Source organism: Ziziphus jujuba, chromosome 6 (assembly GCF_031755915.1).
Source record: "Ziziphus jujuba cultivar Dongzao chromosome 6, ASM3175591v1".
Taxonomy (NCBI): Eukaryota; Viridiplantae; Streptophyta; class Magnoliopsida; order Rosales; family Rhamnaceae; genus Ziziphus; species Ziziphus jujuba.
In genome coordinates, this window is record NC_083384.1 from 28,015,826 (window position 1) to 28,029,611 (window position 13,786).

Here is a 13,786-nt window from a genome sequence, read left to right on the forward strand (position 1 = left end):
TGAATCTTTAAAAAAAAAATAAATAAATAAAGTTTCATTTTACTTTCTATAAGAATTGCTTTCTTAGTTTTAATCAAATTGTAATGAAATCCTTAAATTGAGAATTACTTGGCAACGTTTGATTGGTTAGAGATTGAGATATATTTAAGCTCTTCGCGCCCTTTTACAGTTATTTGTTTCCACAGAATCCACTTCTCTGCTACAAAACCAAAGCTTAATCGAGCAAATTAAGCCATGCCTGAAGAAGAAGCTCATGCACACTCTAAGAACGCTTTACACTCGCAGTCCCCACCAGTCCTTCAAAGCCTTAGTTCGCCAAGGTCTCTACCCACAAGCCCTGAAAGCCTCCATATTAGCCTCTCCATCTCCAAGTCCCTCCAATCCAAACCTCACAGACCAAACCTATGCCCTCTTCATCAAATCAGGTCACCATCTCGACCCCTTCCTTGCCACCATTATCATCTCCCATTTCTCCAAGCTAGGCGACTTGTCTCGTGCTCAGCGATTCCTCTTCGACATTCCATTCCCCGATACAGTCTCTTACAACGCTCTCATTGCCGGGTTCGCTCGTTTTGTCCGACCCAGACCCGTTTTCGAGCTCTTCGACTTGTTGAGGCATGTGGGTCTGAGACCTGATGATTTCACATTGAGTTCTTTGGTGAAAGCAAGCAATTGTTTGGAAGAAAATGAGATTGCCCATGGTGTTTGTATGAGGTTGGGGTTTGGATCTAGCGCATATCTTGTTAGTGGGTTGATTGAGAACTATGCGAGAAATGGTGATGTTGGGTCGGCTGAGAAGTGTTTTGGGGACTGTTTGGCTGTGGACAATGTGGTATTGACCGCAATGATTTGTGGGTATGTCTGGAATGGGGAGTTTGAGAAGGGGAAGGAGGTGTTTTCTGGGATGTGCGGTTTGGGATTGGAGCTGAATGAGTTTAGCCTGACTGGTGTGCTTGGTGCATTGCATGTTGTCAGGGAGGGAGAGCAAATTCATGGGATTGGTTTTAAGATGGGTTTGTTATTCAGTTCTTCGGTTCATTTGAGTAATGCAATTATGAATATGTACTCTAGGTGTGGGAGTAAACAGGCTGCTCTTAAGATGTTTGATGAAATTATTGAACCGGATGTTGTTTCGTGGACTGAAAGGATAGGAGCTGCTAATGATGATGCGGAAGCTTTGAAATTGTTTAAAATTTTGCACTCTGAAGATTTGGAAATAAATGAGTATACGATAATCAATGTTGTGTCTGCCATTGCTGGGTTATGGATGTTAAGACCTGGGGAACAAATCCAAGCACTTAGTCTGAAGGCAGGGTATTTTCACGCAGCTTCTGTTAGCAATGTGTTTGTTTTGATGTACGGGAAGTGTGGGCAAATGGACAATGCTAGATGCATCTTTGATAATCTGCTTTGCCGAGACACTGTTTCTTGGAATTCTCTGATTGCTGGATACTCCGAGAACAGACTTGATGCTCAGGCTTTTGAGATGTTTTGTCAGATGGTTAATTTCTTCCCACCGGATAGATATACTTTAGCTAGCATCCTTGAAATTGTGTCCAACTTCAATTCAGCAACATTAGCAACGCAAATTCATTGCCATGTAATCAAATTGGGCTTCATGATGGATGATCATGTAATTTCCTGCTTGGTAACATCATATGGAAAATGCAATTTGATTAGTGAATCAAAAGGGGTATTTGCTGAAGTTTATAAGCCAAACATAGAACTTCTTAACGCAATGACAACTACTTTTGTTCGTGCCAGTTGTCATGCTGATGCCCTAACTTTATTTCGTACTTCAAGGTGCTTATGCCTTGAAGTGGACAGCACCACTTTCTGTACTATCCTTAAAGCTTGTGGTGCTACCTCAGATTTGGAACAGGGAAGGGTAATTCACTGTCTTGCTCATAAATCTGGATACGATCAGGACAGCTTTGTTGAAACTTCTATTATTGACATTTACTGCAAGTGTGGAAACATAGGTGATGCAGAGAAGGCATTTCGGCACACATCTAAAGACAATTTAGCTTCTTGGAATGCTATGATGATGGGATATGCTCAACATGGTTTCCATTATCAATTATCTAGACTATTCAACAAGATGTCTGAAGTTGGCTTGAAACCTGATGAGATAACTTATCTTGGAGTACTTACTTCATGCTGCCATACAGGTCTTGTCGAAGAGGCATGTTTTCATTTGAACTCTATGTTTGAATTTCATGGAATACTTCCACATGTAGAACATTATGCCTGTGTGGTAGACCTACTAGGCCGACTTGGGCTCCTAATAGATGCTAAGAGGACAATTGATCAAATGCCTGTTGACCCTGATGCTCATATATGGCAAATTCTTCTATCAGCCTGTAGCATACATAGAAATGTGGACCTGGGGAAACTTGCAGCAAAGAATCTTCTTGAGCTGCAGCCTGGAAATGAATCTGCCTATATTCTTCTTGCAAATATTTATGCTTCAGCTGGCATGTGGAGTAGTATTGCAGAATTGAGGAAGAAAATGAAAGAAAAAATACTCTGCAAGGAACCTGCTTCTAGTTGGGTTCAAATTGGAGGATCTATTCATTCCTTTTTTGCTGATGACATATCACATCCTGACAGTAAAGAAGTTCATATGGAGCTAATGAGATTGTCTGGGCATATGTTAATGATGCAAAAATGGGAAAAAGATGGTTTCAGTTTGACGCATTATGGTCTTTGAAACACAGAAGGTCAGTTTATATTGTTCATGGGAAAAATATGGGTCATTTTAACAAGAATTTTTTTTTTTTTTTTTTTTTTTGTCTGTGAAGGAGGAATTATAGCTTTATGATAAAAAAAAAAAAAAAAAAGAACAAGGAAAATCCACTTTCGCGACTGGAATTGTATTCTTGGGATACTGATGTGTCCATTTTAGAGGATATATTAACTTGAAATGGAGCAAGACAAAATCTTCAAGCAAACACTAGAGTTGATACAATAAGAACAGATAGGGTATTTATAGATGATATTGCATTTTCCAGTGTATATTTAACAACTTGATGCTATCTATAAACTTGTCTCATATTTTCTTAGCTCTAACTACTGTTTTGTGGTTAGCTTTCAATTAATTATGTTCTGCACATTCCTACACCCGTAATTGATTAAGCGTTTATTATAGTATCCTGCCAAGAAAGTACCGTGCCAAAGAATAGAGTTCGAGTGTTGTTCTTGTTTATCTGACTTGAATTTTGTGACAAACAGAAGAGAAAGGAAGACATAAAGCTAAATACATTAAAATGTAAATTTTCATACAATGTACGATTGACATTATTTTGATCCTAATTATCTAAGCTTCTTTTGAATAGGTCCTCCTCCCGGGATGTTTGTGCTCCGAAGGGGCTCTGGATAGCACAGAAACAATGGAATGGAAAGCATGTGCTGCTATTCTTGATTTGACCTGTCCCCTCTTCGGAAGTGGCCATCTTCCCTGGAAACTTTTGGTGATTGCAGCCGCAGCAGGTACATGGCTAACCTTGTTATTCATTATGTAATTGGAGGTAATTAAAGTTCACCTTTTTTTCCTTTCACTTTAGAAATCTCTTCTTATCTGATAATTGTGGATATGATTTCATTGGTTGGGAGTTTATATAGGGTTTTCAATCTGTTTGTAATACCAGGGGAATCAGAGTGGATAATTGATCTGCAAAGACCACAGAAAGCTAGAAAACTGGTTTTTTTCAGAGAGGTAGGCGTTGAGGGGTTTTGCCAGCAAATTGTCTGCCTGTACAAAGATTCTTTTCTGCTCAACTTGAGACAAGTTGAATTTTGTAGGATGATTTGGTTCAATCATTGACTATTATTATATGATCCATAGCTCAAGGTGCATTATGGTCTGAAGCCAGGCTGATCATGAACACGTGTGGGTTGGAATGGTACCTAGGAGCTCTGATATATGGTCCTCGGTGGCCCATTTCTGGTTTTGTTTACTGGATAGGTAGACAAGGTTACAAGATAATAGAGACTGCATAGAGTGGCTGGTGAATCTATTAATTTAGGTGCAATTTGGAGCGGTTATCAGGGAGCAGACCAAATTTTAATATTGTTTTTTTATTATTTTATTTTTTTCTTTTTCAAAACATGTCCATGTTTTGAGGATGATAAACCAATGGCAATGTCAAATGGCTGTATTATCACCCACAGGTATGTCAACCACTTTGTTCTATATATTATATATGCTAGATGCTGTATCACATTGTTAAGACTGGAATGCCTGGACGAATAATCTGATTTATGATGACGAATATGATGACTCTCGAGTCTCGATAGGGCATAATTTTTTTTTTATTTTTTATTCAACTATTATTTTTTTATTATTTGTTTTCATGCAACAGAAAAAAAAAAAAAAAAAAAAAGGAAGAAATTTTCAACAAATTGAAAATGCTTTGAAGTTCTGTTATTGTTTATCACAGGATTCACTAGTTTCTGACAGAAACTATATAATGTTTGACACTAGCATTTTTTACAGAGTTACATATATAGCTTTTTCAGAAACAGATTATACATATAGTGCATAACGAGACAATCCACAAAAGAAAAAAGGAAAACATATTCATCTTCCATTATTTTTCTGTCACTTTGTCAACCATGTGCTGTTGGATAATAGTTTAATGTTTGTAGACCATGAAAGAACTGTAGTAAGATTCTTTTAATCCTTAGGCCTCTATTTGCAGAGATTATAGCATCTGGGATTGCGTGCATGGCTTGTATTATTGTTATTATTATATTCCATTATGTTATAATTGCTTTTTATAAAGTTATTATCATTGCTATTGTTTGAAGAAAACAAATTAAGGTCATCAATCAGCACCAAATATAACCCAACAAACGCTGCTCATAGACTTTTTTAGATTATTATTATTATTTATTATCCAACCATTCCCAAGGCCTTGAGAGTCTAATCCATACAATGGAATGGCTGGCATGCCTCCTAATCGACCCACATCCTGCTGGGGAGTCTCTCTTGCACCTCGTAGACCATCATAAACATTTCTTTCATGGTCTCAATCTTGTATTACTAGTATGTTTTAACAATTTCTTGCAAATTAGCATTCTTTTTATTCTTTTTCCCTGTTTAATGAGAGAAATAGATTCTCTGAAAGAAAGAGAGATTAGGTTGTTCCAAGTGTTTTTTTTCTTCCGAATCGTTGTCACAAAAATAAATTTGTTCTTAATTTGATATTTGCCGAATGTAAATCCAAATGAAGGTAATATAATATATATATATATATATATATTTCTGTGTCGCTTTGTTATTGCAAGTGAGAAGGTTGGAGGATGGGTAGTTTGCCTAGCCGTCATTCTTAGTGCACTAATGCAAGATCAGTCTGTACACCCACATTTTAATTTTTATATATTGTCAAACATTCTTGCTAGTTCCCACTTCACTCTCTCCATCTACACTTTGGGATTTTCTTCATCTAGGCCTTACTCTGTTTGTCCTGGTCGGCTAACCCTTGTTGGACTTTTTTCATCTGGGCTTTCTACATCCCTGCCCACCCAGATTTCTGGGCTTTTATTTGTTTATTTCTTTTCAGCTTTCAGTTGTATAGCAAAACTGGCCAAGTCAGGCTTACACCAAGGAAAGCACCAATGACAAACAAATAAAACAAACTTTAATTTTGAACCCTTTCATGCATATTAATCCTCCAAATTTTAAGGTGTTTTGTGAGATGAACTTCCAATCCTCTCAAATTTATTCGACAGGGACTAAACAATGAGCAACTGTAAAATCCAAACTTTTACACAACCTAGAGTTGCGATTCTTAAGACTTCATGACAAGGCACAAAGAAGATTTGAAAGCCAAACAAAAAGATGACCATAAAAGAGTAACAAAGTAGAAATTCCTTTTCCCAAACCAAAGGCATACACGACAAATTCCCCTTTATTCCTTGCTCTATCCTATCAATCAGTGCGCCATAGCTCCTTTAATGCAAATTCTACATCCTGCATAATAATATCTCTTTCTATGCCCTCTAATTGCCTCGACTTTGTCAAAAGACAATGGCTGCTAATTCCATCAGTTTTTCGGGCACAGCCCCAAGACAGACAATGTGGCTGAAAACAAAGACAGTGCCTTCCCTTGGATCCTTGCCTTTTACAACTCAATTTGGTCAACGTCACAAAATGGAAATATTACAGCATAGCATTTGTATGGGAAGACAAACAGAAAACAAAGCAGTGCTACATCACCGCAAGCTTTTCCCGATTATGGCATCAGCTAATAAAAGCTGGAGTTTCACGAATTCAAGCCCTCTCTCTGCATCTGATACGGTTAAAGAATTCTACATATGCATCAACGAGAAGAAGTTAAAGCAACTAGGTAATTACATTTCAGCGGACTGTCACATCGATGAGTGCTCTTTTCCCACACCATTCCAAGGCAAAAAGGTCAGTAAATCAACCTTTCTCCTTGACTCTTAGACCTGAGATATGTTTTTTTTCCTCCTGCTTTCTCGCCGCTGACAATGGACTATAGAGTACTTGTAGGAAGTAATGCAGTTTTTTGATCAGCTTACTGTAAGCATGGGCCAGAATGTCAGGTTCAATGTGAAACATGTTTATAAAGGAGATGATCAGCTAACAGCAGCAGCAAACTGGCATTTGGGTAGGATTGATTTTGCATATCGTCTCACTTTATGCCGAAACGAAAAAACGCAAACAGAAATGCAAGGTTTCATCAAATCATTGAATGGATATATCTGTTTATTAAATTTAATTGACAAGGTTAATCAATTTCCATTGCAGAATTTAAAAAGGTGCAAATTCCATTCACTAGAGGCTGCAGTGTCTTTGAATTCACCAAAGAAGGAGAAAAAATAATTATCAAGTAATTACCGTATGATCTGGCCTCTGGACAAATTACAATAACACAAACTCACCAGTTGTTGATTCTCCGCAGGAAAGCTCAAATTGTGATTGAGTCACCAATCAAACCAGGAATACTAGTGCTGGTAATGACAAATTTCAACAAAATGCATTTGGGTTTTCATTGTACAGAAGCAATCAATCGTGCTTTTTTTTTTTTTTTTTTTTTTTAAGTAACCTTTTGATTGATGCAGACTTTGTTGAAGACAGTGACTTCAATCTTTGATAATTTCCCAACGACAGCTCAATGTAGGTTTAAAACTTCCATTTACATTTCAAAGCCTTTGTTAATTTATTATTAGACACCACAGCTTCAAACTCTATACATATATCTTGCAGGGTTCCTAAAGAGACAACATGAAATCCTACAATGGATACTAAAGATTCACTCAATGTCTTTTACAATGTTCATCAACCCTTTTCTCGAAGGCTACTTTAGAATCTGGAGTTACCCAACTAAATTACTAAGCTATGCATTTAAAGTTATAGTCTTCATTTCAAAGTTTTTAAACAAGGAGTAAAAACATAATTTTCATCAACTACAACTACAACTTTGTTTCATATCAAGCCAGAAGCATAGAGTTAGGACTTGTTACAGACACCTTTCAGTTGTCATTGCCATCGCGACCAGACCATGTTTCCAGCAAGGAGAGAAGAACCAAAGGCCCAACAACCGGCGGGAGTGGTGGAGGTCGGCTAAAGGCAACAACAGGAACATCCTTTTCTTTTGTAACTGGTCCTCTTTCTTCCCCAGGCTCATTGTTTCTCTGTTTCTTTGGTGTTGAAGTAGCTGCATTACCTGATCAATTACCACAGCATAGTATATGTATTATATAGTTGTTGAATACTATTGGGGTTATGATGTTCTATTAATTGTGAGAAAATAAAAAGGTAACAAAAATTGGGTTCGGGGGAGCTTACCCCATGATCCTTTCAAAGGGTAGATTTGCTTGAATTTGTTCTTTGCAGGTGTTAATGCAGCTATTCCTCGCATATAGCTTCTGCTTGCAACTTGTTTTAGCTGATAATGATCTCTATTCAAAGTATAAAAAACAACCTCACCAAGTAAACTGCAGCCTGTAAAATGAAAATTTTGGATAAAGCAACTTGGAAGACATAACATGAGAATCAAAAAGGTTGTTATGGTTCTAAAAATTCTGATATCATACAAAAAAAATATAAAGAAACAGAGAAAACAGAGAATTTAAAGTTGAAAATTGGAAATTGAATCCAAATGCTGTGGAATTTCTGTTTCTGGTTCAGCAAAAATATGAAACTAGTAAAAGATGTTGCAAGAAAATGAAATAAACCTGTAGTGTACTGCCAAATTCAAAATAAAAAACTGTTTTCGATCTGAAAACTTGTCTGAGATAAGAAGAGCACGACAAAAAAGCAAGAGGAACAAACCGAGAAAAGAATGGTAAGCCTGAAGCTCTTATGTGTGGATACTAGGAAAATCCACAGCGTTTATCTGGATGTGGATGCTGGATGAAGCTTCGGGAGTTTTCAGGTTTCAATGTTATAAACTACGTGGCCACTTTGGGATTTCATTCTACTTTTTTGGGTCCCACTCCCGGTAAACAATATCTATCCCTCTCTCTGTTAATACATATAGAGTAGGTCTGAGAAGAACCCATCAAAATCGATAAGAAAAAAAGAAAAAAGAAAAAAAAGGGTCCAGAATGGCTTGGGCTAATGAGTATAGGTTTGAGGTTCGGGCCAAAAGTTTGGGCTTCAATGGAGGATTAAAAATTAGAATTTTTTTAATAAAATATATAAAATTACAAAATAACCAAACTTTCGAAGCTTAGGTCGGTCAGGAAGGTTCTTTTAACAGCTGCATCCGACCATGGCTTTCCATTTGTGATGCTAGCAATGCATGTGATAATTACATAGTTACACATTTATGGTGTGGCGCTTGATGGTCGATATTGTCTTTTACTCAAAGCATAGTACCAATTCATTTAACTTGCTAGCATAGGTGTTCAATGCTGATCCATATAAAACGCATCAAGAAGGGCAACATTACATTATCCATTAAATATATAGATAGGACAATCTATGTACCAAACTATTTAATAATTTTTTGGGGCAAATATTATCTTGGCCTATGGATAGGCATATCAAACATGTATAAATAGTGACTTTCATTTTTTTTTTTTTTTGGTTTTTGGGCAAGTATAAATAATGACCTTAATTATTTATATACTTTTAGTGTCAATATAATTTTAAATACATCTAATTTAAGAAAAAAAAAAACTCAAATATCACTTTAGATATATGAAGTTTCATAACATATGTTAGTAGGCTAACTAACGTTATTAGGATACATAAACAAAGATAAATTACATAGTTTTGGACTGGTTAGTTTTGAACTACCAAATAACAATATATTATACAAACTGTATATGGAAAACTTTAAACTCAGCGAACTGACAGTCTAATTTATATCTTATAATTATTTGTTATTATTTGTTATTCATAATTTAATTTAATTTAATTTATTATTATTATTATTATTATTAACAACAATTGGACTGAAGCCAATACTAAATTAGAAACGAAAATGACCTGTGTCATCTCGACTATTTTTATTTTTATTTTATAATTATATTAATTATAGTGCTGTCAAATTGGATACATGTATCCAACTTTGTACGCAATTAATATATATATATATATACATACGTACATTTGCAAAGGTCATTGTACATTGACTTTGGTTTGGGTTGGGAAAGTGTACCATGCCTATCTAACAAGAGGAGTCAAAATTCAATCTCTGTTGCACTTTGAACTAGTGGAAAAACGCAAAATGTCTCATTCATTGTTCTTTTTGATTAATATTGAACAAGATGCTTGATTTAAGCACCAAGTTTGTCATCATTTTAAAGTGATTTAGAATAGAGGAGTTCTAAAATTAGCATTATATGTAATATCCAATTTTGACTGTCTTAAACTGTAAAAGCCCCAAGAGTACACGTGTAGGTGCTTGGTTCCTTTTCCTTATACGCTTCCACAAAATTTGGTTTTGACGCCAATAGTCCAAAACCTTTATTTTTTTTATTATTATATTTTTGGTAATGTAATCCAAAACTATTTTGCTTGTCTCATTGCCTTTTGATTACATATCTTACACTCAAGCACTCACTCACTTCCTTGCACGTCTATACTTTGGCTGGAGAAAATAGCCCACTCTTCCCATTGGTCTTCAAATTACTCCTTTCTCTTTTTAATTCCATGTTTAACTACCCCAATAAGCTAATATTGCACTTTAATCATACCATAAACAAAAAGCTAGGCACAATATGCACACCTCAAGTCATCCACGACCGGCCACGAGCAGTGCATGCTCTGATTGAGGTCCATTTTGTGACCGACCACGGTTTTACACATGGCCTTGCTACCGGACAAGGTGCATATATGTATATGTGGTTAGCTTATATCTTTATCTATCTTGTTAAAAAAAAAAAAAAAAAAAAAAAAAAAAAAAAAAACACACCCATTGTACTCAATCGGTCAATCCCAATTCTCCACTATATTGTAGAAAGATTAGTATAGAATATTGGTTTAGATGGGTCTGTGCAAAGGAAATCATAAATATTATTTCATATATTTACATCATATGGTAGTGTTGGAAAATGCAATTTATAATTGATGATGATGTTGGATTTTCCTAATTTAAATATGAGTTGGGAGAAAAAAATGCTTGGTTTGGCAGTTCACCTACTTTGCTTGGTCAGCCACGACTAATGTCACATTTTAAGGCATTTGTCAAATGTCTGATATTGTTTCTGGATACTTTGTATTAAGTATTGCTTTCATTTTGGTTGGGTCTTTTTATTTTTATACTCCATCAAATTTTGTACCATTAATTAGATTGCATTTTCTTGGTGTAAAAGGAGAACATTCCCTTATAGGACCACGTGCTTAAGAGAAGTTCTAATTAGGTTGAACATGCATTAGATAAGAATGGCATGGTTTGTTTTTTCTTTTTTTTCTTTTTTTTTTCTTTTTTTGGTGAATAAGAATGGCATGGTTTGTGGTTCTATAAATTAACTATAAATTAATATTTGATTTCCATTTTACACATTTCTAGATGCATTTTTCCACTCATTTCAAACTAAATTAGCATTAAATATCGAATTATTTTTACATATAAAATTAAACTACACTTTTATGTATGGTACAAAAGAATTATTGCTTTACCAAATAATAATAATAATGAAAAGATATAGTAGATCCCTGCTAAAATATCATATAATCAATAGGCTTTATCATGATGAACTTTTCGATTTTTTAATCCTTCTATTGATCTCCTTTTCCAGTTCTTCTTTGCCACCAACTTCCTCTAATTCCTGTAATGAATGGGCATAAGAAATTGAAATAAAATACAAATTTCTTGAAACTTAAAATAATAGAAAAACACAAAGTCAATTAAATATAATAAATAAATAAATAAATGTAGGCTTACCATAGGTCCCAAGAACAACCCATATGGCACTCCATCAAATATGTCCGAGTGATGAAGCTGCAAAAAAAAATAAAAATTCAAGAGAATCATAAAAGTTAGATATACATAATTACAAAGCAAGGTTAATGAAAGAAACGTGAAAATTAAATCACATGGTGTGCTGAAGCAACTCTTCGTAAATAAGGCACATTCGCAATTGGACCCACTGGGAATCGTCGATGGACCAAACCATCGTGTACAAACATATACGCCATCCCAAACACCGTAATTCCCAATCCCTGTTCCAAAAATCAACCAAAACTCAATTAATTGAGGAATAAAAACAAAATTAATTTCTTTCATTTTGGTGTTGACCAATTTCCTCAAGCCACGTCATCACCACATGCAAGGAAAAATGTGAAATTAAAACAAACTGAAAAAAAAAAAAGAAAATATTTTATGGAGTGATATAATAAGTATTAAAATATTTATCAAAATTAATTTAATAAATAATAAATATTGAAATATTATTAATAAATATATTAATGTGAAAAAGTGAATTTTTAAATAAAAAGTAAATTAAAAAATAAATAAATCAAATTATTATTATGTTATCTTATACATGATTTAGTAATGATATGATAAGTAGAGTATTATCGGATTATAAAACAGAGAGGTTGAATTACTCACGGCACCGAAACAGAGTCCTGCAACCAAACCCTTGGTGAAGAAGCCGTACGATAGCAGAGCTATTGCTGGCACCGCGTTCGTTATCGCAAACACATCGTTGAGCTCGAATGGACCATCTCTGGGTCGGTGGTGAGACTGCAAAAATTTGCCAAACAAACACTGCCTTTAGCCTTTGGAAATTAGCTTAAAAGAGGTCTTCAATGGCGAGGTTTATACCTTATGCATGTGCCATAATGAAGCATGCCACAGAGCTCTGTGTGCCCACCTTGCCCAAAACTCCATACCCACCTGCAAAACACCCAGAATTCTAATTATAATTGAAAGTTAAACACAAAAAAAAAAAATGAATGAATTCGGATTGTTATAGAGATTAGAGAGAAATTAAAGAGACTTACAGCAGAACCAACAGAGAGAAAAAATGTACCCAACATTTCAACAAGTGGGAATTCACCGCCCTGTTTTGATAAATTTTTTGCATTAACAAGGTATAGCAAAAATATAAAAATGGTAAATTACATTTCAGACCCAGAAAAGAAAATGTTCTAAATTTTATAATTTACCTCCATTTGCCAAGAAAACCTATAATAAACAGCCATAATAGCAGCCGAAGTAACTCCAAGGCTAGACATGATTGCAGCAACAAGATAGGTGTATCTTTCCGATTTCTTTCTTGCCAATCTCTCTGCCGCTTTTGGAATTATAATCCGAGTCTCGGATTCATTGGTGTCTTTCGATTTCAGAATTTGTACGGTATCCTCTGTTTTCTTGTCCACGGCAGATAAACATGTGGTTCGTTTTCCTCTGTTTTTCGCATGAGTATTACAACTCCTCCACTGATGGGTTTTTGCAGATGTTAAAACTAAGTAAAGGGTTGGTTTAGATATGGGTTTTGAAGCCGTGCGATTTCTTCGGCTAAAACTGCATTTTAAAGCTCCTGAAGCTGCTGAAACTCCGGTCTCCATGGACTCAGGTTTAAGCTCAAATTAACCTATATATATATATATATATATATATATTTATGCATGTATATATATAGTCACCAAACCCCAAGGTTATTGGGGTTCCGAGAAAGAGAAAAAGAGAGAGAGAGAGAGAGAGTCTTTGGCTTTGAAAGAAGTTTCTGAAAAACGAAGGTTATCAGGAGCAGAGAAGCATTACTAAAGCATAAAAAGTTGGAAAAAAACGACCTGTCATAAATATAAACAAGATCTGGCCGTGGGAAAGTGATTTGGAAATTTTACTCCATTTGACGTTCGGCTCTTGCACAGCTATCAGGTCTAGACTGTAGAGTGATATCACTGTAAGTGAAAGTTGGTTGTCTGTTTCTTTTTCTTAAAGTATATACGGTTATTTTATTTTTTTCATTCATAAAAAAAAGTCTTAAACAAATTTTGAATTATTGCATTTATGGGATGAATATTTATGAAACTTAATTTTCCATATAAGGAAACCATAGATTGAAACTCCTTGAAAGAAATACTTTCTTTACTTTCCCAAAAAAAAAGAAAATAAATAAATATTGACTACATAAAAGAGATAGGTATCTGCGTAGAAAGAGAGGCTCTCAAAACATTAATAATGTGATCTCTATCATATGGACTCTATGCATCTAAGTTGATTGGTGAAATAGAAAAACAAATCGCGTGTGATAAACTGATAATGATTAGCCTAAAATGAAAATGTCTAACTAGTAGTCAGTCCCCATCATTTATTAACTAGAATAGAAAGTAGGCAACGATTTTCATCTC

The 13,786-nt window shown here is 35.0% G+C and overlaps 4 protein-coding genes across 11 annotated transcripts; 2 read left to right on the forward strand and 2 right to left on the reverse strand.

The window, feature by feature from the left end:
* The first annotated feature begins 130 nt into the window (after nucleotides 1-130).
* LOC107430192 (pentatricopeptide repeat-containing protein At2g13600) lies at nucleotides 131-4,274 on the forward strand. 4 transcript variants are annotated; one of them, XM_048464095.2, is made up of 4 exons: nucleotides 131-2,723; nucleotides 3,339-3,530; nucleotides 3,651-3,718; nucleotides 3,848-4,274. In XM_048464095.2, the coding sequence occupies exon 1, from the start codon at nucleotides 254-256 to the stop codon at nucleotides 2,711-2,713; it is 2,460 nt and encodes an 819-aa protein (XP_048320052.2). In that variant the 5' UTR covers nucleotides 131-253; the 3' UTR covers nucleotides 2,714-2,723; nucleotides 3,339-3,530; nucleotides 3,651-3,718; nucleotides 3,848-4,274. The 4 variants fall into 4 exon arrangements, with proteins under 4 accessions (XP_048320052.2, XP_048320051.2, XP_015896484.3 ...); XM_048464094.2 differs by having other exon boundaries at nucleotides 3,339-3,492; XM_016040998.4 differs by having other exon boundaries at nucleotides 3,651-4,274.
* Nucleotides 4,275-5,675: 1,401 nt separating this feature from the next.
* On the forward strand, nucleotides 5,676-7,419 carry LOC107430185 (uncharacterized). The gene is made up of 6 exons (XM_016040983.4): nucleotides 5,676-6,421; nucleotides 6,521-6,638; nucleotides 6,779-6,860; nucleotides 6,933-6,984; nucleotides 7,093-7,147; nucleotides 7,238-7,419. The coding sequence occupies exons 1-6, from the start codon at nucleotides 6,035-6,037 to the stop codon at nucleotides 7,417-7,419; spliced, it is 876 nt and encodes a 291-aa protein (XP_015896469.2). The 5' UTR covers nucleotides 5,676-6,034.
* On the reverse strand, nucleotides 6,541-8,461 carry LOC107430187 (uncharacterized). 3 transcript variants are annotated; one of them, XM_060818429.1, is made up of 4 exons: nucleotides 8,209-8,454; nucleotides 7,820-7,975; nucleotides 7,501-7,697; nucleotides 6,541-6,665 (listed from the first exon to the last, which is right to left on the reverse strand). In XM_060818429.1, exons 2-3 carry the CDS (start codon nucleotides 7,890-7,892, stop codon nucleotides 7,504-7,506), a joined length of 267 nt encoding a protein of 88 aa, XP_060674412.1. In that variant the 5' UTR covers nucleotides 7,893-7,975; nucleotides 8,209-8,454; the 3' UTR covers nucleotides 6,541-6,665; nucleotides 7,501-7,503. The 3 variants fall into 3 exon arrangements, with proteins under 3 accessions (XP_060674412.1, XP_015896471.1, XP_048320053.1); XM_016040985.4 differs by lacking the exon at nucleotides 6,541-6,665 and having other exon boundaries at nucleotides 7,371-7,697; nucleotides 8,306-8,461; XM_048464096.2 differs by lacking the exon at nucleotides 6,541-6,665 and having other exon boundaries at nucleotides 7,371-7,697; nucleotides 8,209-8,444.
* Nucleotides 8,462-10,999: 2,538 nt separating this feature from the next.
* LOC107430190 (beta-carotene hydroxylase 2, chloroplastic) lies at nucleotides 11,000-13,330 on the reverse strand. 3 transcript variants are annotated; one of them, XM_016040996.4, is made up of 7 exons: nucleotides 12,599-13,330; nucleotides 12,434-12,493; nucleotides 12,255-12,326; nucleotides 12,068-12,173; nucleotides 11,522-11,647; nucleotides 11,370-11,426; nucleotides 11,000-11,253 (listed from the first exon to the last, which is right to left on the reverse strand). In XM_016040996.4, the coding sequence occupies exons 1-6, from the start codon at nucleotides 12,998-13,000 to the stop codon at nucleotides 11,404-11,406; spliced, it is 789 nt and encodes a 262-aa protein (XP_015896482.3). In that variant the 5' UTR covers nucleotides 13,001-13,330; the 3' UTR covers nucleotides 11,000-11,253; nucleotides 11,370-11,403. The 3 variants fall into 3 exon arrangements, with proteins under 3 accessions (XP_015896482.3, XP_015896480.3, XP_015896478.3); XM_016040994.4 differs by having other exon boundaries at nucleotides 11,576-11,647; nucleotides 12,039-12,173; XM_016040992.4 differs by having other exon boundaries at nucleotides 12,039-12,173; nucleotides 12,599-13,312.
* Nucleotides 13,331-13,786: the final 456 nt, after the last annotated feature.